The sequence below is a fragment of the Choloepus didactylus genome, chromosome 2, assembly GCF_015220235.1.
Source record: "Choloepus didactylus isolate mChoDid1 chromosome 2, mChoDid1.pri, whole genome shotgun sequence".
Lineage (NCBI taxonomy): Eukaryota > Metazoa > Chordata > Mammalia > Pilosa > Megalonychidae > Choloepus > Choloepus didactylus.
In genome coordinates, this window is record NC_051308.1 from 204874989 (window position 1) to 204897130 (window position 22142).

The following is a 22142-nucleotide window of genomic DNA, read 5'->3' on the forward strand; positions in this document are numbered from 1 at the left end:
TTGGTGTTTCATGCCTTTGTATGAGCTGTTCCATCCCAAATGCCTTTTCCCATCTTTAACTACTACTCACCCTATGAAACACTCAAAACCCAGCTGTGTCACCTCCTCCAGGAAGCCTTCCCTGATGTCCACATGGGGTCAGGTGCTACTTCAGTGCAACCACAACACCCCTGAGCTGGGCTCTGTCATGACACAGTTTGGTCACTGCTGATTTATTTCTCTTCACTACTTGTTCTGGGTCCCTGGGTGCAAGGACATGGTCTCATTCATCTCTGTATTTCCAGGAGTTCCATGTTTTGACAACCTGGTAGGACTTGTCTAATTACTACTGGAGAAGCCAAATGGTTCCATGAGTTGCTGCTGCTGTGTGTCCAGGGGCCAGAGGGCCACAGCATGTCTTTTGTGTCCAGTATCCACAGTGATTGCAAGAATGACAAGAGTCCTCACTGACCAATGTCCGAACCATCATAGCTTCCACTGTCACACTGGTGGGGTGGAGGGTGGGATAAAGAACCTGCCCTTTCCTAACAGCAGGGTTGGAAGGGGTGATGGGAAAGAGGGAGTGTGGCTCCTGAAGTGAGGGGTTGTGTCCCAGAATTCCCAATGTGAAGACCAAGAGCATTCTAAGAGGGAGGTGAGGCAAAGGGTATGCTCCCCAACCACGGTGCTGGGTCCCATATGGGGTTATGGGGTCCCCCAGGGGGTGCTCTTCACACATACTGGTGGCTCGGACTCAGCCCTTGGGGGCTCAGTCTTCTGAGTTTGCAAATGCTGCTTTCTGAAAGCAGGTAGCCATGCTGGGAGCCTGCCCTGTCACAAGTACTCAGGACCCCAGGCAAGGAGGGGAGAGCCTTACTCTCTTCTAAAGCGGCAGGAAATCCCCTGAACCCCAAGAACCGATTTCTAAAGCCCAGATTCTGGTTCTAGAAAGAGCTGAGACAGAGGCCCAGTTTGTAAGAAATCTGATTATTCAAATTTATTACCATCAAGAATTATGCAATGATGCTGTAGTTTTTCTTAACAAATAGAAAACAGACTGTGTACAACAGTGAACTCTACAGCACTAGCATCCACAAGGTAAAAATGAATGTTTCATCCAACATTACCAACCCTGGATTGTTGATCTTGACTGAGCCTAGCTAGTCTTGGGGATGTCTGTATCACATCCCTCGGCTACACAGCTATGCACCCTTCCCGCCCCCACTTACCTATCTAGATAGTGCTGCCCAGAGGAAGAGGCCCTCTCCCTGCCCCTCAGCAAGCCGAGATAATAAGGATCGATTATAGTACCATTAAGAGAAGTCCAGTAGTCTCGCCACATTGGTTTACGAGGGCATCTTGAAGGAGTGGAAGGAGCGATGCTCAGCAGCTTGGAAAACTGCTGCAAACCAGGGAGGGACGTCATCTGGTCCCTGCTCTGAGGACAGACATGTGCTCCCAGGCCCACTGGCCTGGACCGAAAGGCCGCCACACCCCTGACTGGCCCCGAAGTCCACGGGGCAGGGACCAACCCTGATCTGTGCCAACTGCCTTAGCCCTGGAGCCAGACCCCACAGCCTGCAAACACCATGCAGGACAGCGATGCTGGGGCCAAAAGCAAGGCACAGCAGGCCCAGAGGTCAGCCCCGCGGCTCCCTCGGGAGCCCCAGTGCACGGAGCCTCCTCCCCAAGCAGGGGGTTAAAGCACAGGCCAGGGGATTACTCTCTTTCTTCTCTCTCTCTTTTTGTTGGTTTCGTTTTTTTGTTTTTATTTTTTTAACCTTTGCGAACACGATGGTGATGAGGCACGCCCTGCCAGGCTCCCCCAGACACGGGTCTGGTTCTGGGCTGTGAATGTTAAACACACACTGGAATAGACAACTGAGGATGTGTGTTTCCTATCTCCTCCCTGCCCACCACCGTCTGTGGGGTCTAAAAAAAGGCTCCAAGGAAAAACAAAACAAAGTAAAATAAAATAAAATAAATTTTGTTTCCCTGCATTTGGGTGAAACAGCATCTTCTCTGAAGAACTGGAAAAGCAGCTGGAGCAGCGACATGTCCTGGGCCCCCGTGTGAGCCTCCGCTCGGGCCAGTGGCGCCCGCTCCACAGGAACGCAGGCAGGTGTTGGCCTTCAGCGGCAGAAGTCATACAAAAGGGACCCAACACGAACTCGAGAAAGAAAAAGAATACCCCAGCCCCACAGTGGCCCGTTCTGCAGTTAAGGATTTGCAAAAGGAAAAATCAGGGAAGAAGCTAGAATCCCTTGGTCTCCCCACTTGATGTATATAAAAAAGGGGTCTTTGCCCCCATCCCCCACCCCACGAGAAGAAGCATGAGAAACGCGGCAGCGAAACAGAGCTCGCAGCAGGCTCCGGGTGGGCCTGGTGGACAGAGACAGACCCCGATGCCAGCCTGCCCGCCGGCCCACCAGCCTGCCTGCCCACTCGCCTAGGGCTGCTTGGGCTGGCGTTTGGTGTGGCAATGTTCCTGAAACGCTGTGATCCCAGTGGGCTGTGCTCTGCCAGCAATGGCATCCATGGAGGAGGGCTGGACGATGGTGGGTATGGCTCAGAGGAGCTGGGTCCCCTCCGGAACCCCCGGCGGGGGCGGCGGAGGAGAGGGGAGCGGTAGTTACGTTGCATAGTGGTCAAAGCTACCGAGGTACTCCAGGGCCGCACGGTAGCACAGCTGGTACTGGTCCTGCAGGGACAGAGCTGGTTAGTGCAGGCAGCACCAGTGGACAACCCCAACACTGCAACGGCATCCACATCGCAGCCAGTGGCGTTAGCTTCCAGGGCAGGTGCTGACCCAGGCGGCTGCCCTAAGGCAGTGTCTGCAGGAGCCTGAAAGAGCTTCTGAAAGCTCCTCCTCTCTCTCTCCCTTCCCTCTCCCAGACCTGCCTTCCCCCTGTACCCCAATCTCAGTTATCTGATCCCAGACTGTGCACGCATGAAGATTGCTATGCCCAACCCCAGCCCAGTGCCAGGTACACCACTGGCGCCCATTACAGAGCTGCCGAACGAATGAGTACACCTCGCTCATCTCCACTCCGACACCCCAGGCAGAGCAGGAATAGTAACCGTCTGCAGTGTGAATGGATGCACGTCGTCAGGGGTCTAACTGCAGGCAGTGGCCTAGGGTGGCAGGAGGGCTACCGTGAGCGGCCCTGGCCCTGTGCAGCTGGCCCACATACCTCTGTCTGCACCATGGCGGGACGCTGTGTGCGCAGGGTCTTCACGGTCTGGAACATGTCAACCACGCCCTCATAGCGCATCCGCTCCAGGACGATGCTCAGAGTGATGAATACCCCAGTGCGGCCCACGCCAGCGCTGCTCAGGGACAGGGTAAGGTCAGGAGGCCTGCACACCACGGGCAGCACGTCCGCTGGCCCCTCCGGCCCCCACCCGGCCAGGCCCAGCCCTCCATGGGCACAGCCCCACCTGCAATGCACCGTGATGGGCCCGTCCTGCCCGAACTGCTCCTTGGTCTTGTGCACCTGCCCAATGAAGTCGATGAAGCCCTCACCCGTCTTGGGCACTCCTTGCTCTGGCCAGTCCGTGAACTGGAACTGCCGGATGGTCCTTGACTGCCCATCCTGAGACAGGCAGGCAGAGAGACGGGGTTACGGATTGCACCTGCAGCCCCACTGGGTCAGGCCAGAGTGGTGCAATGACACAGGCCTGCCACCTCAAGACCACCCTGGGAGATGTGCTCACACTCCACACACCTGCACCCACAATGCAGGGCTCCTGCAGCTCGAGCTGATGTACCAGGCAGGCAGTCCCCGCCCCATGTGAGCCCAGGCATATCACAAATATCTTGCATATAAACACACACGCTTTCTGCCAACACTTACCCGGGCATCTGTGACCTTGAACTCACGCAGGATATACTGAGGCATGTTGTACTCAGCCATCGGGTCAACAACAAAGTATTGGTAGCGGGCGGAGCGCTCCGCTGGCCAGTATTGGTGGCACTTCTCCTGTGGACAGAGGGTCCAGCCACCAGATTCAGGTTGGGGGGAAGGGTTCTCCAGGTTTCAGAAGAGCTGGGGCAGGAGGTGGTGACACTGGAGGTCTGACGCTATGCTGATAGAGGCTGGGGTGTGAAGGGACAGAGCAAAGGAAGGGGCATCTCTCCAAAGGGTAGCTGGTGTTCTCCCCAGGATGGGTGGGCCTTCCCAGGTAGCAAGGCCCTGCTGGGGAAAGAGTGGGCTCACCCTGCCCATCTCCCGAAGCTTGGTCAGCATGACGATGATGGTGGAATTGTGCTCCCACAGCATGCGCCAGAAGTCCTCGGTGCTCTCGGCCAGAGGCCCCTGTGTGGCTATGTACGCCTTCTGCTGTCTGGGGGTGGGAAAAAGACTGGACATGCCAGAGCTGCTGCCACCCCCAGGCTCTCCCCTAAGACTGCCCCATCCCTCCAGGAAATCCTCACTGCTCTCCCCAGCCCACTCTGGTCTTCTGGACTGACCCTACTCTGCTATCCCCCGGCAAGCCAGATGCAGGCCTGGGAACCTGTGGGGCACGGTGGGGCAGGGGCAGTCACAAGCATGCTGACCTATAGCCATCCAGGAAGCTAGCATTGATGTAGTCAGAGCCCTCCACCCCACGGATGGGCTGCAGACCCACACGCGTCAACTCATAAGGCATGATGTTCACCAGGCGGTTCTTGAACTTGTTGCAGGGCAGGTTGGCACTGATGAAGCGGGACGTGTGGGCCTTGGAGCTGGCCAGCAACTGGTGAGAGGGAGGGGCTGGTCAGGCCCGGCTTCCTGCGGGGACCACCCCTGTGACCCCAACCGGGCCCCTGGAGCCCCACCTTGAACTCGAGCTCCATGGCGGTAACACTCTCTCCAGGAGGCACTTGGCCCAGCTTCTGGATGTGGGCATAGAGGTTGCGCGCGGGCACCTCCGTGTGCCCACACGTGGCGGCCTCCAGCAGCGCCTCGTGGATGAACACGTACTGGTCCTCTGTCTGCACCATGTAGTTCCGCTGCGACCGCATGCACGTCACGTGGCCGTAGATGTCGACGGTCTTCTCATGCTTCATACGCTCCAGCATGGCATCGATAACTATGAAGCAGCCCGTGCGGCCCACGCCCGCGCTGCAGGACACCAGCTCGGTGTGAAGCAGGGCCTTCCCGCCTCCTGCCCCCACCCCCTTTGGTGGCACCAGGCCCTCTCACCTGCAGTGCACCACCATGGGCCCTGCATCTAGCGGGTTGCAGGCCTTGACCCGCCGTAGGAAGGCCAGGATAGGGGTCGGGTACTCAGGAACTCCATGGTCTGGCCAGGCCATGAACTGGAACTGACGCAGCTCCCGCTTCTCACTGGAGCCGCTCTGGGGAGAGAGGTGGGGAGAGACGGTATGACCAGGAGCCTGCCTGCCACAGAACCCAGGCCTGAACGATCTGCACCCTCAGGATGGCTTGGGGGAGCCTATGCCGCCTTCCCAACATTCTGCCTGAGCCACACGCTGCCCACACACCACCCTCATGCCCCCTCCACGCCGGGCTCCCACTTTCCACCCCAGCATACCACACTCACGCCTGGGCTGGGAACGCATGCAAGGCAAGACTGTACCTTGTGGAGTGCGAAGGTGCGTACGGTGTACGTGGCCAGCTCCACTGTGTCCAGCAGGGTCACCTGAATGAGGCCATAGGTCTCAGTGCCACGGGCTGGCCAGTACTGATCACACTTTACCTGTGGAGGGACAAGCAGCGCAGGGTATGAAGGTGGGGGGCGCTGATGGGGAGGGTGGAGGGTGCCCAAAGGCTCAGACCAGCATGGATTGCAGGGGCTGTAGCAGGTTGGAAGTTCTTGCTCACTGGGCTGCAAGCCCCCAACCCCAAACTCTCAGATCCACTGTTCCCCTCCCCCAGCACACCAGATGGGGTCCTCAAGTTGCGCCCCCACCCCAGCCTTGCTGGTGGAATGAGGACCGTAATTGAAAATTATTTATTCACAGCCAGATCGTACCAGACAAGTTTTCTGCCAAATTTACCCATAATGTTTATGTGCCATTTTCAAGCTCTGTAAATTTTACGTTCCAGTCAATGCTTTGCAGTGCAAAAGCGGATAGCAGCAGCTCTTTCCACCAATTAGCTTAGGAGCCGTGTTGATGCCCCAGGAACACACCAGCATCTGGGGAACATGGAACATCCCAGGAACATACCAGCAACCAGGGAACATATTAACATTCCCAGAAAATGACAGCATCTGGCAAAACACATTGACATCCTAGGAACTCATTAGCATCTGGGGAACACGCTAATATCCTTAGGTACACCTCAAGAATATCCTCATATTTGGGGAACATGCAAATACCCCAGGAAAAAACAGCATTTGGAGAACCCAAGGAACCTCTTTCCACAGGGACAGAAGGAGGTACACCAGGCCCCTGAGAGGCTGCGTACTTGCTGCCCCCACTTCCTGCAGGGCCTGCTCAGGCTCACCCGGGACTTCTCCTCCAGCCGTGTCATCATGACCACAGTGGCTGTTCGCTGCTCCCACACCATCCGCCAAAAATCGCCCATGGTCTCGGGCAGCGGTCCCTGTGTGGCGATGTAGGCGTTCTGCTTGCGGTAGCCGTCGATGTAGTTGGCATTGATGTAGTCACTCCCGGGGACACCTGTGGGCAGGGACGTGGCAGGGGAGTAGGGGGAGGGGGGCATGATTCCCTGGTCCCTAGCCCAGTCGTCTCCCTCAGGCCCCCCTGGGACTCATGGGCCTCTTCCATGGGATGTTATGTCCCCCCAGCCAGCAAGGGGATGGGAGGGGGTCCCGCCCTCAGCTTACCATCGATGGAGGTGAGGATGACCCGAGAGTGGTCGTAGGCAATGACATTTGCATAGCGATTCTTGGGCTTGTTCACCTCCAGGTTTGAATTCTCCCATGTGAACTGCTGTCCAGGGTCAATGGACTGAAGGAAAGCAAGGGGGGACGAGGTCGGAGATGAGGTCTTCTTACTTCCCCCCTAGGGGACCCAGCCTTCCAGGCAGTGCTCACCTCCTGCCTTAGCTCCTTAGAGCACAGTCGGTCCCTCTGTCCCAAGGTGCCAGTAAAGGGGGACGCCACCTCCCTTGGCCGAACAGCCCCAAGGCTGCCCCACCTAGGACACTGCCTGTGTACACTGTACCTGGACCACAGTACCAAATCCCCCTGCCCAGTGGAGTGGTCGGGGACTAGGATGGGGCAGGGCAAACATCTCTCAAGCCCTGCCCCCAGCCAATGAAACAAGAACTAAGAACAGGAAGGAAGCAATGGCAGCCACTTCTGCAGAACCGGACACTGCCAAGGGCTCTGCACACCCACGGCACTGCCTTGCCCAATGCTCCTTCCACCTCTCTGGCTGTTCCTTCTCTGTCTCCTCTCCTTCTACCTGCTGCCCTTCCAGTAGAAAGGACATAGAGCTCCTCTAGGGTTCATTTGGGGCCCTCTTCTCACTCCACAGCCTTTCCAGGGTGACCTCAGTTGCTCCCAGGATTCTCATATCCATAGGCTGGAGCTACCCAGAACCCCAGGAGCAGCCCAGAGTGCTCCCTTAAGCTCCAGATCTGAATGTCCAACAGCCACCTAGATGTCCCATAGGTGGTTTCATCTCAACCCTTTCAGAGCAGAGTTCAGCAGCTTTGCCTCCAAACCTGGCTCTCCTGCTTGGACTGCATCTTAGTGAATGGCACCAGCATCTACTTACCCAGAAGCCCAGGCCAGAACCTGCAAGTCGTGCTCAGTAACCCCCTCTGCACCCCTATCCAATCAGTCCTGATTCCACCTTCCCCTCGGCTCTCTCCAACCTACTGATGCTGCCCTGGTACAAACCAGCCAACGCAGATTCAGTACCTCCCTGCCTCTTCCCTCTTGCCCCACTCTGACCCACTCTTCATCCTGCAGCCTGAACAATCCTTCTAATGTGCAGCTCCGAATATCAATTTCCTGCTTAAATGCCTTCCATGGCTCTTTATCACCTGGGATAATAACAATAGCTGAGTCTCAGTGGGAGCTGACTGTGTACCTGGCACTGTTCTAAGCACTTTGCATTTCCCTTATCTAATCCTCCCACCAGGTAGGCTCCATTACTATCCTCATAAGACAGACGGATACAACCTGCAGTACTCAGCACAGCACCAGGGTCACTACTTCCTTGAGACCCACAGCACAACACACCCCTCAGCCTGCTTCGGCACTGTTGGCTACCTTCCCACACACCTGTCAGACTACATTATCATTGCCATATTAACATATCCAATGCTAATTATCTGCCTACATATAGATCTGTCCACTGTCTGGGCTCCCTGATGGCAGTGATGGTGGTTACACTTGTCTCCATAGCCCCAGCATAAGGACTGGCACACATTGAGTGCCTAACAAATGGGTGATGAATGAGTGCTGGAACATAAATGATAACAGAGCTATGGGAACTTGGCTGACGGCCCAGGTTGCTGGAGAAGGCTTTTGGAGGAGGAAGGTCTTGCACGGAGAGTTCAAATAGGAGGGAGAAGAGGGTAGAAGACAGAAGGGGGATTCCAAGAGTCAAAGTGAAGAGGCTGCAACAAGCCTGGGCAGCAAGGCAGTGCGGAGGCCTGCAGAGCTGGAGCAGCGCAGCTGAAGGAACGGCAGGTGTGGGAGATGGGATTGGATACATACAGGCAGAACATCATGGAAGGTTTTCCTTGTCAGAGAAAGAACTGAAAGCTGGGAGCCCATATCACAGGTTCCCTTACCCCTACAGCATGGCCTTTTGCAAAGCAAGGCCCAGTGGGTGCCCTACAGGTGGTGGCAGCATGGTTTCCTTGCAACAGATATGTTCATCAATTTGCCTGCCAAGCTCAATTTTCTCTTTGGAAGCTTCGCCCACAGCCCTAGAAACCTACCTGGCCCTCAGCTCTTGGAAAGGGAATCCTGGTACCCCATGATGGGCCCCCCAAACACAGCTAAGGGTGGACACTTGACTAGAAGGGGAGCAAATGCACAGGTTGGGCTGAGCCAACCCGTCAATCATCTGTCCATCAGTCATTTATCGAGGATGAATCCTGTGCCAGGCTTGTGATAGATGCAGGGGAAATGGCTGTGGACAAGGCAGAAAGACTTCATCTGGGCGTCTTAGAGGAGGTAGGTGTCCTTTATCATCTCCTCTCACAAAGTCCAGTCCCCGTGGGATGGTGGGGGACATTCTAAATTATCCTCTGCCCCAGCTGTGAGGTGATACGAAAGCCCACAGAGCCCAGGCCAAGGGGGCCTAGTTCTGAAGTCTCAACCCCCAGCAGACAGGAGTCAAGGTCTGAGAGAGGTGAGCATGTGGAGGGCCCTGAGCTGGCTGTTTGTGCAGCCTGAGCAGCAAGCCCCGAGCCCCCTCGTTCCCTGGACGCCTACATCTGTGCCATTCTAAGTACATATGTGAGCAATGAATGTGCAGGACCCAGTGTTAGGCAGGCCTGGGTTTGAATCCTGGTTCACTACTCAGCAGCTGTTTGACCTTGGTTGAGTTGATGCCCCTCTCTGAGCCGCGGCTTCCTCAACTATGAGAGGGAGACGATGACAGCACCCATTTCACAGGGCTGTGGAGAGCACACCAGAAGACGATGTACACAATGTCTCGCCTGGTGTGGCCTGCAGTAAGCTCCTGATGAATGCCAGCTGTTATGTGTCTGTGTGCCCGCCATCCCATGTCTGGGTCTCTGTTAGCCTATCGCATGTCTAGGTGTCCAGGCTCAGGGGCCCTCAAAGCATCTCCCACGATGACCACCAGAGGGTGCCTGCAAGGGCCTCAGCTAGGCCCAGCACTCAAGGAGCACAGACCCCTCCCCTCTGGGCTCTGGGGAAACCTGGAGCTCCCAACCAACAGCTTGGACCTGGGGTGAGGCCCAACGTAGGACAGGAACTGGCATGGGGCAGGGGTGGGGGCATCTCACCTCATACTCCTGGGAGAACTTGAGGCCATCGTTGGCTTTGAGACGCTCGATGTTGTCTGCCAGGTCAGTGATGGGGATAGGCGGGTGGTCTCGCATACCTGGGGGAGGCACACACGGGCAGTCAGCAGGAGGCCTGAGCGGGGTGGTGGAGACAGCCCCAATGCATGTATGTGCAATGTGAACATGTGTGACACAGAGCACTCGGCACTGGTGGCATGGAGACAGCAGCACATGCGACAACAGGATGACGGAGCACACGGTGACTGAAGGAGGGGAGGGGCCCCAGAGGGGCATGTGTGTGCTGTCAGCACGTGGCAAGGACTAGCGCTGGTGACATGGTGCCCAGTGGGGGCACCAGGGCCCCGCACAGCAGCTCCGCTCAGGAGGGATGAGAGCCCTCCTTCCCCCCGGCTGATGGAACCAGGGGTGCGGGCCTCTGCAGCCTGCACGCCGCCCCGTTTGAACTGCCTGTGGGGGCCCTCCTGCCCCTCACTGGCACCGTCACCATGAGAGACTCGGTGAAACCATGGTCCCAGGCACTGAGCGTGTGATGGAGTCTGCCCGACAGTGCAGAGACAAGGACGAGTGATGTAGAGGACAAGGAGAGAGAGGCAGAGCCAGAGAGACGAGGGGAGGCAAACAGAGAGGAGTCAGATTGGGACAGGAGGCAGGAAACGCAAAGAGGCAGAGACGGGCCAGCAGGAGAGAAAAAAGAACTGGAGGAAGCAGGCTGGGGAAGAGAGGAGGATGGAGAAAGAAGAAGATGAGAAGACAGTGAGAGGGGAGAGAGGAGGGGAGGAAGAATTCAAGGAAGGAGGGAGGCTATGGGTGAAAAGAAGTAGAAAAATGGGAACAGACACAGAAGCCAAAGTATCCCCCAAACACGGGAACTTTGAAAACTAACTTGAGATATTCGGGCAACTGGGGGCACTGGAACCTGCAGAGAAAAAAAAAAAAAACAGAAAACAACGGGGCAAGAGAGCCCGTCATCCCTCTCTGGTTCCAAGGCCATCAGACATGATGGTGGGTGCACAGCAGGTGGACAGGGCTCAGGATGGGCTGCAGGAAGTGGCAGAGGCAGCAGGCAGTGGGGTGAGTCCTCCCACAGGCCCCTTCTGCATCCTGAGTTTCAGATGGGTCCTCCACGTCCAGAGCTGAGTGCTCCCACCCAGGGGGCCTGGGCAGTGTTGGGCCTTTCCATGACTGAACGCTAGGTCCAAACTGACCCCTGTCCCCTCAAAACTTAGCCTTGTTCTTGACCAAAACGGGGAAAAGAAATGAAACAAAACAGTTTCAGTGGCTGAGAGATTTCAAATGGAGTCGAGAGGTCACTCTGGAGGGCATTTTTATGCATTATACAGATACCTTTTTTTAGTTTTTAGTGTATTGGAATAGCTGGAAGGAAATACCTGAAACTGTTGAACTGCAACCCCGTAGCCTTGATTCTTGAAAGCGATTGCGTAATTACATAGCTTACAAGGGGTGACACTGTGATTGTGAAAACCTTGTAGCTCACACTCCCTTTATCCAGTGTATGGACAGAAGAGTAGAAAAACAGGGACAAAAACTAAACGAATAATGGGGAGGGATGGAACGACGAGAGGGATGGACTGTTTTAGGTTTTCTTTTTTACTTATATTTTTATTCTTTTTTTTTTTTGGAGTAAGGAAAATGTTCAAAAATTGATTGTAGTGATGAATGCACAACTATATGATGGTACTGTGAACAACTGATAGTACACTGTGGATGACTGTAAGGTATGCAAATACATCTCAAAAAACTGAATTTTAAAAAAAACAAAACTTGGCCTTGACTATTTTTGGATGACTAAGCAAAAAGAAGTGTCCTTTATACAGAGATGAATCACACACAACAAGAAATTAAATGATGGCTCGAAACAAGGGATATATAGATGCTGACTGCACTACTCTTTCAAGATTTTCGTGGGTTTGAAACACTTTCAGAATAAAAATTAAATTATCAAAGAAAAAAACAGATGTTGAATTGAAAATAGGAAGGAAACCCTGGACTTGGAGAGTCCTGCCATCCCTACCTCCCCTCCTCTGTCCCTCTGGTCCCCGGTTCACTGAACATTCCTCACCCTGGGGGCCGCCTCTCCTGGCCACTGGCCTCCCAGTCCCTTGACCTCTGCACCTGCAGTGGCCCTCACTGTGCCCTTCCCGTGGCCATCACCACCAATGCAGACGTCCCATCTCTCGTCCCGCCTTCCTTTCCCTCCTTTCCGCCATCCTTTCCCACGGTGACGTCACTTCTTTCCCATCCTTCCTGAGCACCGATTTACCCACTGATCCTTCTGACTCCTTCTCCCTCCACTGTGTGCCCTCGGCGCCTCCCAAACCTGTGCTATCAGCCCAGTGTCCCTGTGGAGCTCCAGACCCACAGGCACCCCTGGCACCTCGGGGTGCACCTCAGAGCCCTGACATTACTCAGCCAGGAGCCATGGAGCCATCCTCACCTTGCCCACCTCCTCACCTCCCACGTGGAGCAGCCCCAGGCTCTTTGCCTCCCAAGTCTGCCCTTCCCTGCATCCCCACCTTGACCATCAGTGGCCGGTCTCAGCACCTTTCGCTCATTCAGTCGCCTTCTAGAGTCTCCTGGCCCCAATTTCTTCTCCTCCAACCCATTCTCCACACAGCTGCCAGAGTGACGGTTCTAAGAGACGATTCTGACAGTGCCAGTCCCCTGTGGAAAACCCTTTAAAGTCTCTGTTACCCTCAAGATAAGGCCAAACCCCTTGGCCCTCTGTGACAGCAGCTTTGCTTACCACCAGTCTTGTCTCTTGGTTCTCAAAAGCCCCCGGGCCCCCAACTCTGATGCCGCAGAAAAATGGAGTGCTTATAATCAGATGCATAACACATGCTTCCTCTGCATACGTTATTTCCACCGAGGGCACTTCCCTTCTGCCCCCCTCTGCCCAGCCAGTGACCGTGTGGCTCAGTATCAACTCACAGGGGCTTCTTGGGCCTCCAGGTCCCCACGTCCCAGGGCTGTGGCATCTCACAGATCTGGTCATGCCAGGCTGTGACTCCCTGCTAGGCCTGCCTGGCTTACTCGCTCTCAGTACCTCCGCCCTGGGAACTCAGTCCCCACACCAGGAGGAAGCTGAGGCCTTGTGTGTGTGTTCCAGCCTACACCCCAGCCAAGCTCCCGCCAACTCCAACAGCCACCACTGGGCACATGAGTGAACAAGCTTCAGAATCAAGGGGTCGGCAAATGTTCCCTGGAAAGAGCCAGATACTAAATATCTTAGGCTTTGCAGACATACTGTGTCTGTTGCATCTTCTTAATTCTGTCTTCACAGCACAAAAGTGGCCCCAGACAATCCATAAGGCAATGGGTGCGGCTGTTCCAATAAAACTTTACTTACAAAAACATGTGCTGGGCCACATGTGACCCTTGGACCGTAGTTTGCTGACCCGTTTTAAATTATTCTAGCCTCCAGCCTTCAAGTCCTCTGACTGCAGGCCCAGGCTTTCTAGAACAGAGACAAGCTATTCTGCCTGTGCTATCTGAATTCCTGAGACACAAAAACTGTGGAAGGTCACAAATTATTGTTGTTTTAAGCCACTAATTTTGCGGTAATTTAGTATGAAGCTATAACTAACTCCTGCATCTGTAGTCCTGCATGGGTGCGCTAGTTCACTCATTCCTGTAGGTGTCTGTGTTCACCTCATGGGCGTCCAATAGGAACCCACCACGTGCTGAACACAAGGGACGGGGAGATGAAACAAGACCCAGTTCCGGAGCCACATGCTCAGAGACTGCAACTGAGACAATTCCAGCTCAGCGTGAGAGGCACCACAATGGGCAGCAGAAAGGTTCCGGGAGCTGAGGAGACACCCGGCCCTGCTGGGGGGTGGGGGTAGAGCGGGAGAGGAATGACATTTCGGGAGAAAGAAAAGCCACAGCGCCCTGTGAGAGAGGCTGGGTGGGGGAAGGGCAGGCAGCAGCACCAAGCTGGGGTCCCTGTCCTGGCGCAGTGAACCTGGGGTCAGCCTCCAGGAAGGGTCAGATGCAGGCCCCCCACCCCCCTACCAGGAGCTGGGGGGACATTTCCCACTCCTAACACCCTGGCTACCTGGGGGGGTGGGGGTGGGCTCTGTGGGGGAGTGTTTAGCCCATATTCAGAGACCTCAACGGAAGACAAGGCAGGGGCCAAGAGCTGTGCCTACCCTAAAGAGTCTCATGGGCCCTGGACACCTGTCCAACAGCCAACTACAGGGGGATTCCTCAGACACCTCAGTCCGAAGGGGATGTGTACAGGGAAAAGGGCAACAAGGAGGGAACGGGACAGCAAATAGGGGCATGAGGCCCAGGTCCCTCTGTAGAGACCCAGTGGCCTGCAGAGCAGGGCCTACAGATTTCCCTGGGCTCGGGGCAAGCAGGGGCCGCCCTACCTGGGGTCTGGTAGTTGAGCCTGCGCATCTCCACGGGGTCGGAGGAGTGGGCCAGCAAGGAGTCCTTCAGCCCAATGGACTGCTCGTCCTTCGATGACGGGGAGTGGGTCCTTTTCCTAAAGAGGCAGAGGGGAGTGGGTGAGAGCCCGTGGACAGAGATGCATGGTGTGCTGGCTCACGGAACCCTGTCTGTGGTTCTGTGTGCCCCCACTGCCCATATGATCCTGGGGTCTCTGAGCACAGGGAGCTGAGGGGAGAGCAGCCTCAACATAAGAACACAGGGGAGGGATGGGAGGGACACAGGAGTGTGGATGGACAGAGGGGCAGTGCAGCCAGGGAGGGAGGAAGGGGTTGCAGAGGCCGGTGGCTCCTTCGGAGAGAAGGCAGGTCACTGCTGGGCAGTGGCTGCCACCCCCGAGGCCACCACAGCTAGGGCAGCAGGAGCTACCAGAAAGAACATGCAAATGACACATAAAATACGCAAACACCACAGGGGACTGGGCCGCTGTCTGGCTATCAGGGTGCCAAGGTAAATGCTCAGAGTAGCAGGGGAGGGACTGGGAAAGCGTCACCCCAGCCGGGCAGTCAACTCCTGCACTGGCATCAGCTCCCCTGTCTACAAGGACAGGGTCAGAGACAGACTAGAGGGTCTGGCTGCTGCTGCATATCTGGTGCCACTTCTCTGTAGACGTATGTGTGTTTGGGGAGGGAGAACTTGTATGAGTGTGTGTGAATGTATCAGGACACACTTTCCACTGTTCTGCAGAAAAAGTGCTCTTTGCACACACGCAGGACTGACTCTGTATCTTTCAGCACTTAGGTAACTTATCAGAGAACAGGGAGCCTGGTGGAAGGTTCTGGTGAGCTCAGAGTCAAGCCTGTGTTCTTGGGAAGCATGACTTCTGCATGAGGTCTATGCCTGGGAGAAGGAGCATCCGCCATGGAAGGTACTGATCAATCTGGTGAGAGAGTGACAAAGCCTGCCCCTCACTCCAGCGAGGACTCGGTCCCAACCCAGGGATCCACCAAGCTGACCAGACAGTTTGCTGCTGAAAGCCATAAGCCAGGAGGCTTCCGGTAAAAGCACCGTCCCTCCCTGCTGGGCGCGAAATGTGCACAGGAATAAGAAGTGAAGGGGAGATGTGTGAAAGGAGAAGGAATGACTCCTACCTTTCTTGTTTACTAGGTCCCGAGAGACAGGCAAGGACAGAAGAAAGGAACGGTCACTGTTACCGCCAAGCACCCAGGCCCTCTCATGACGGGGACAATGCGGGACCCACAAATGGACCCACATGACATTCATGGGGAGGGGGTTCTCCTCTCCTGACAGACACCAGGATCCAGCCGGGAGTGGAAAGGGGGCTGGGCAGGTGTGGGGGACACGCCTCAGGACCCGCCCCAGGGAAAGCCCCTCCCTGCGCCCCCCAGGAAGAGGCTAACCATTCAGGAAGGAGCCACTGGGTCCAGGTCAGGACTGGGAAGAGATGGGGCACAGAATGCAGAAACTAATATGCAAAGACGCTCAGACACACGGACCCACACGCGTTCTCCTGACAAGCAGCCTTGTGTGCTCAGCAGACTCAGGCAGGCCCAGAGATGTTTCCAACGAAGCATCACAGGGATGTGGACTATGGAGAAGGGGCAGAGGCCAGGGAAGGACTCACGGGGCATCAGCGCCTTGAACCGCGTCTTGAAGGATGAGATGGCAGTTGCCAATTGGGCAGGGGGAGGGAGGGCTGCAGCGCAAAGGAGGGCCCAGCCTGAGCCAGCCTGGGGGCTGCTGGTGGTTCAGAGGATGATGTAGGTGGGGTGGCAGGGGCTCAGCAGCCAGGGGCTTGGTGGTCAGGACTTATCTTAGAACCACCAAAAGGTTTTAAATGGAGAGTGTCAAAGCCTTTGAAATACCTTCCTGGCTGGAAGGTGGGTGGATAGGAAGGAGAGACTCTGAAAGCAGGTCTCTGCAACTACGCGAGAAAGAGGAGGCGGCTACTGTGTGCCGGGTCCCCAGCCGTGCAGTGCAAATGCGTCACCTTGGGGAGTCGAGGAGGGGCAAATCCCAGCGATCCTGAGGACACACTCCGAGAAGACTGTGTGTGAAGGGAGAGGGAGGAGGGGGAAGGTAGTCCCGGGACCTCCAGTTGGTGACTTGGTTGGATATGCCCTGTCACTGAGATAGCACAAGCGGGAGAGCAGGTGTGGAGAGAAGGGAAGGGGTTCGGTGCTAAGGATGCACAGTCTGAGGAGCCGTAGACGTTGGTCATGACAGGCACAAAATAAACATCTACTAAGTGAAACTCCATGGGCAGGTGGACCTGGAGGTGGTCTGGACCTTTCTAGGCCTAAGCAAGAGAGGTCTGGGAGGCAGTCATCTGGCAATGGTGGGAGAAGGAAGGTGCTTAAGACAGAAGAACAGGAAAAGGTGGGTCTTGAAGCTGGAGACAGACATACTCACATCCACTGAGACAGACAGACACACCCAGGGATACAGGTGGACCAGCCCTTTGTGAAGTTCACCACGCCCAGGCTAAACCACACAGAGGGTCCCCCACCTAGACGGAGGTGGTGTGCATGGGCAGGTACACAAATTCACGTGAGCGTGCACACGCACCCTGCTTCTGCTCTTCCTTGCCGCCCCCTCACTGCACGCACCACGCCCAGGCCGGGCCCGAGTGCAGAGGGCAGGTGGCTGTGCCCTGGAGCCCTGAGCATGGCGCTCACCTCTTGAACAGGAGGATGGCAATGACGATGAGGATGATGAGGATAACTGCCAGGACAGGGCCCGTCACCCACAGCATCTCAGGCTCCTCCTGCTGCTGGGCTGGTGTCACCTGGACCACGATCTCATCCGAGTATGGGCTGGAGGCGTAGCGCTTCTGCAGCCCGCGGGAGGAAGGGAGTGGGCTGTGAGCTCCAGGTGAGATCCCCCACCCTCTACCCATCAAACGGGGAGAGAGGGCCTGGGCCTGGGTTACACTGGGCTGGCCAGGCCTGCTCTCCTGGACCCTAAGAAGCTGACCTTCTCCTCGTTGGCTGGGAGCTAACATAGGTTGGGCCTCCTGGGTCCTGTGTCTTAGGATCCCAAATGCAGGTCTGGGGCTGACATAAGCCTGGGAGCTCATGGTGTTTGAGACTGGCTGAAGCTTGGGATCAGACTTGGGACCTCAAGGTCACTGGACTTGGGGTGTTGGTGTCCCTGGGGCCTGGGGATGCTGGGATGCTGAGAGCCCAGGTGGCCCAGACAGACCTGGTCCACGGGTTCTTTCAGGGAGGCAAGCACAAAGCATTGGTAGCTCAGGTCCGGAGTCAGGGGCCGGTTGTAGAAGCCCCGGTAGCTCTTCTTGTCCCCTAGGGTGAAGGTCTCGGGGAGCACGTCCACCTGAGCAGCCACATATGGCTTCAGCTGCTCTGCCTGCCGCCGCCGCCGCTCCCCGCCACCCTGCTCGATGGCCTCCAGAAGCTGACAGAGTGGAGTGCAGGGGTCAATGCAGAGCCACAGACCTCTCCACCTTGCAGGGCCCTGGTCTGGGGACACTGGCTTCCTGGGCTGAGACTAAGGCCACCTTCTGTGTCAAGGGCCCATACCTGGCTCTGCTCACCACCCTTGCAGAATAAAGCTCAATATCCAACTCTGCCACGTCACCCCTTCCAGCCAGCCAGTAAGAGAAAACCCTAGGGGTAACTTGCCCCTCATCTTAAGTAGAGAGAGTCTCTACACTGGCTGTGCAAAAAAGACAGAACTTCCGATGATCTAGGGGTCTATAGGCTGTGAGGCTCCCCTTTGTGTAGCCTCTAGATCTGAGGATCTCTCTCATGACTACCGGGCTGGGGAATCTCTACACCCGCAGAGACGTCACTGCTACTTCCCACCCCAAGGGACTCTCGGTAAACGCCTCCAGGGATTCTCTGTATGCCTTCCAGGATCTCCGAGAACTCCCAGGGGGTTCTCTGCCAATCCTTCTCCCCAGAGTGGGGCCTACAGCCCACCGGAGCAGCCAAGAGAGTGCTTTTGAGTATAGGAGTACAGGTGGGGGGAATCACAGGGGCCACGCTCAGTGCTGTGACACCACAGCCAACCACTGCAGTGAGGCTGGGTTGTCAGCACTGCCGCGTCCCCTCCTGGGCACCTCGTCCAGCTCCAGCTCCTCGGGTGTGCTCCATCGCGGTGCCAGCAGGCTCCCACCCACACGGTCGATGGGCACCACCACCACGTAGAACCACCTGGGTGGGCAGAGGGGAGTCAGGACCACCTCTGCTGGGCATGCTCCGGCCCTGCCCCTCCTCCCGGAGCCTCCCCGGCACACCTGACGAGAGAGGCGTCCTGCACGCGGGGCATTGAGAGGGTGAAGCGGCCATTCTCAATGTAGGCTGAAGCGGGCAGTGGCTTGTGCGGCAGGAGGTCGGGGGCCGTGCGGATGGACACGAGGTGCTGCAGACCCCCTGCGCTGCTGCCACGGTTCATCAGCACAAACGAGTACTCTGTGTTCGGCTGCAGGTCTGCGATCAGCTTCCGCATCGAGTGCCCGTCCACCTCCACGCTCTGCCCATTGTAGAGAATCTGCGGGGGCCAGGCCAGGTGGGGCAGTGAGATTGGGGGAGGCTCCCCACCATGGGCCACACAATCCTACCTAGGACCCTGCTTCCCAAATGCGCACACACACAGGTAGGGACTGGGATGTCAGCACACAGGAAGCCCGTGTGGAAGACAACAGGTCCCACCTTGAAAGGTACAGCAGACTTGTAGGAGTCGGGGACCTCCCAACTGAGCAACACAGATGTCTTCATTGCAGCCGCCACGCGGAAGTTCTTGGCAAACACTGTGGAGGCACAAGGAGGGAGTTGGCTCTGGCTGGGTAGCTGGGGTGGGGTGAATGGGGCCGGAAGCTTCTCTACCAGGATGAGACACTGGCCTGGGAGGGCGGGGGTGGTGGTGGTTCTGGAATGGCTACAGAATACCAGGCACCCCCATTCCCAGCCAGGTTCACACTGCATAGTTTAACTCAACAAAGTGGAGCACCAGACAGAGATGCCACTGGATCACATGGGCAGACTCTGCTGACACGCTTGGGCACAAGCTAGAGCTCAGACACCGCTCAGAGCTCTCAGAAGTTAGCGGATTACGATCAGAAGTGTGTGGGCCACATCCGAGCACAGAGGAAGTTCACTAGAGGTCAGTGGGTCAAGGCCCCCAGAAATTAGTGTCACACACCAAAGGTTAGTACGTTGCACACCCAAAATGGTGGTGCAGTAAATAGAGATCAGTGGGTCACAGTCACAAGAGATTGGAAGATCACACAGCAGAGGTCAGTAGGTCAAGAACAGCAGTCAGGGGTCACACACCCGAGACCATGGTGTCTGTCCACTAGAGGTTAGTGGGTCATGGTGAGGAGAGACTGGAGGGTCACACACCAGAGGCTGGCGGATCGGCTGCCAGAGGTCAGTGGGTCAAGGAGAGCAGAGGTCCCCAGACGCAGCCACGCGAGGGCAGGCGCTGACGAGCCCGCAGCACACACCTTGCTCCACAGGCACGGTCCGGGACTGGATGCTGGGGCTGAGCGGGCCAGCGCCTTTGCTGGTGTATGCGCGGACCTTGACGTCGTACGTGGTGTCTGGCTTCAGGCCGGAGAGCGTAAGGTGGGTGTCTGCGGTGATGCTGTACAGCTCCTGCTGGCTGTTGATGTCACGGTACACCACGGTGTAGTTGGTGATGCGCCCGTTCCTTTCTGCCAGCACCGGTGGCTCCCAGGCCAGTTCAGTGGTGGATGTGGTCAGCCCCACCACGCGCAGGCTTTGGGGGAAGCCGCTGGGCACGTCCTCGGGGGTGGTGATCTCCTTCTCGAACTCCTCGCCGAGGCCGGCCCGGTTCCTGGCAGCCAGCCGAAAGATGTAGGTGGCCCCCTTGTGCAGGCCAGTGACCGTAAAGTGTTGGTCATCCTTGCCAAAGTCTATGGTGTTGGGCCGGGCCTCGTCAGCCCGGCGGTACTGCAGCCGGTAGCCCAGCAGCTCGCCCGGCAGCTCCTTGGGTGGGTGCCATTGCAGCAGGGCGGTGTTCATGGCCGTGGTGCTGACCATCATGGCGGGCCGGCCTGGGACTGAACAACCACGCACGGGGCTCTGGCACCGCCCTCCCGACCGCCCCACCCTCTGCTCTGTCCCCAGGCCCCCACTCACCTGCCCCTGTCGTGGTGACGATTTTGGATTTGCTTCGGGCACCGTCCCCCTTGGTGGTGTAGGCGGCGACGGTAATGGAGTAGGTGGTCTCGGGGGTCAGGCCGCTGATGGTGGTTTCCTAAGGGAGAAGGGGCTGATCCCATCACAGGAGAGCAAGGCGAGACCCTGTCAGCCACCTCAAGCCCTTCATGGGTGGGGACACCCCCCAGGGCACAGACGGCTGGAGGTCCTGGGAGCCTGCAATGCCGGCCTCAGCTGGAGGCAGGGCAAGTGGGTGGGAGGTGTGTCTGGGAGGACCCAACCGTCCCAGTAGCTGCAAGCCAAGGGCAGACAGCTTGATTCTCCTTGCAAGTGAGAACAAATGGCCACTCTGCTTCCTTCACTCTGTTGTATGGGGAAGGACACCTCCAGAGGTCTGTGCACACAAGCACACAGAGGGCACAGGACCTTGCACGCACGTGCGCAGCCTGCAGCTCCTCCTGTGTGAGCTGGAGCCAGGCCACCTGCAGGTTCTCACGCACACCCAAAAAGAGGCGGGGCAGGGCGGGGCACTAACCTGGAGGACCAGGCCTGCCCCCACCCCACCCTCACTCAGGCCACTGACTCACTGACACCTCATCCCCTGCAGTGTATTTTCTCATTTGAAAAATGAGCTAGTTCACCTTCTGAGACAGGGAGAGAGAAAGGGGAGAACAAGGAAGCCTCCACACCTGGGGCACGGACTTCCCTTCCTGTTCGCAGAGATGCCAGAGAGGACAGCTAGGACGGCACGTTCTGCCTCGGCAGACCCAGCCCACATTCCTGTCTACAGCAAAGGCATCACTTTGGACATGCGGAGGACCACCACGGGGGGTCAGGCCACGCCACGCCACGCAGAGCGGAAGAGTGGGAAGAAAGGAGGGGGCTGCCGTGCAGTGGGAACAGAGCCACCAGCCCGACTGTCCCTCCAGCTCTAAGCCTCAGGTGGTGCCCCTGCAGCCACCGCCTCCTGCCCCCGCTGGAGGGTCTCCCAGGGCTGAGGCTCCAGAACACACCAACTCCAGCACCCGGCTCCCCAGACTCCCCTCTCAGCCTGGGCCTGGGAGCAGGTGATTTTTCACTCCAGGGATCAATAAGACCTAATGACCAGGATCGGATTTAACTCCATCCCCGTCTGGCCGGAGCAGGGGCCAGGTCCTGGTTGATCACGCACATTGGCCTCAAATTGCTGCTCAACAGGCAAGAAGTAAGGATTAGAGGAAATGCCAATTGCTGCTCAGCTCGGTGCTTGCATCTACACGCCAATTTTCTCTGGATGTGGCTGGTGCCCTGCGGATCTTGGCAGCTCAGGCTGGAAGGAAGGGTGGGAGAGGGGAAGTGTCCCACGAGCCCAGCCTGACCCAGGTCTTGCCGCGCTCGCACACCTTACTTACATAGTCCTCGGACTCCTCTGGCTGCCACTGACCGCGGGAGCGGGAGAGAAAGGGAGACAGGATGGTGAAGGACTTGGCTGGGACTGGGGCGGGCGGACAGAGGGCTTGGGCCTCCAAAGGGCCCATGCACACATGAACCACTCCCCATCCTAAGATCCAAACCCCTATTTCATGAGCACCATGCATGCCAGGGCAGGGCTGGAAGTACTTTGAGGGAGAGGCTGCCAGACATGGGGGGTTGGGCAGCTCAG

The 22142-nt window shown here is 57.0% G+C and overlaps 1 protein-coding gene across 7 annotated transcripts in view; it reads right to left on the minus strand.

The window, feature by feature from the left end:
• Window positions 1-950: 950 nt before the first annotated feature.
• Window positions 951-22142, minus strand: part of PTPRF (protein tyrosine phosphatase receptor type F) — an 86548-nt gene continuing 65356 nt past the window's right edge. For 2 of the 7 annotated variants that reach the window (XM_037827468.1, XM_037827472.1), the window contains 22 exons: window positions 21892-21918; window positions 20480-20597; window positions 19822-20400; window positions 19028-19125; window positions 18613-18866; window positions 18436-18529; window positions 17556-17768; window positions 17030-17184; window positions 14312-14427; window positions 10798-10830; window positions 9894-9991; window positions 6781-6904; window positions 6438-6613; window positions 5566-5685; window positions 5169-5323; window positions 4802-5087; window positions 4541-4719; window positions 4200-4326; window positions 3837-3962; window positions 3421-3575; window positions 3174-3309; window positions 951-2680 (listed from right to left, as the gene is read on the minus strand). In XM_037827468.1, coding sequence (XP_037683396.1) covers window positions 2612-2680; window positions 3174-3309; window positions 3421-3575; window positions 3837-3962; window positions 4200-4326; window positions 4541-4719; window positions 4802-5087; window positions 5169-5323; window positions 5566-5685; window positions 6438-6613; window positions 6781-6904; window positions 9894-9991; window positions 10798-10830; window positions 14312-14427; window positions 17030-17184; window positions 17556-17768; window positions 18436-18529; window positions 18613-18866; window positions 19028-19125; window positions 19822-20400; window positions 20480-20597; window positions 21892-21918 — 3438 coding nt within the window. In that variant the 3' untranslated portion in view covers window positions 951-2611. The remainder of the gene's footprint in view (window positions 2681-3173; window positions 3310-3420; window positions 3576-3836; window positions 3963-4199; window positions 4327-4540; window positions 4720-4801; window positions 5088-5168; window positions 5324-5565; window positions 5686-6437; window positions 6614-6780; window positions 6905-9893; window positions 9992-10797; window positions 10831-14311; window positions 14428-17029; window positions 17185-17555; window positions 17769-18435; window positions 18530-18612; window positions 18867-19027; window positions 19126-19821; window positions 20401-20479; window positions 20598-21891; window positions 21919-22142) is intronic. The other 5 variants (XM_037827469.1, XM_037827473.1, XM_037827474.1 and 2 more) reach the window with 3 other exon arrangements.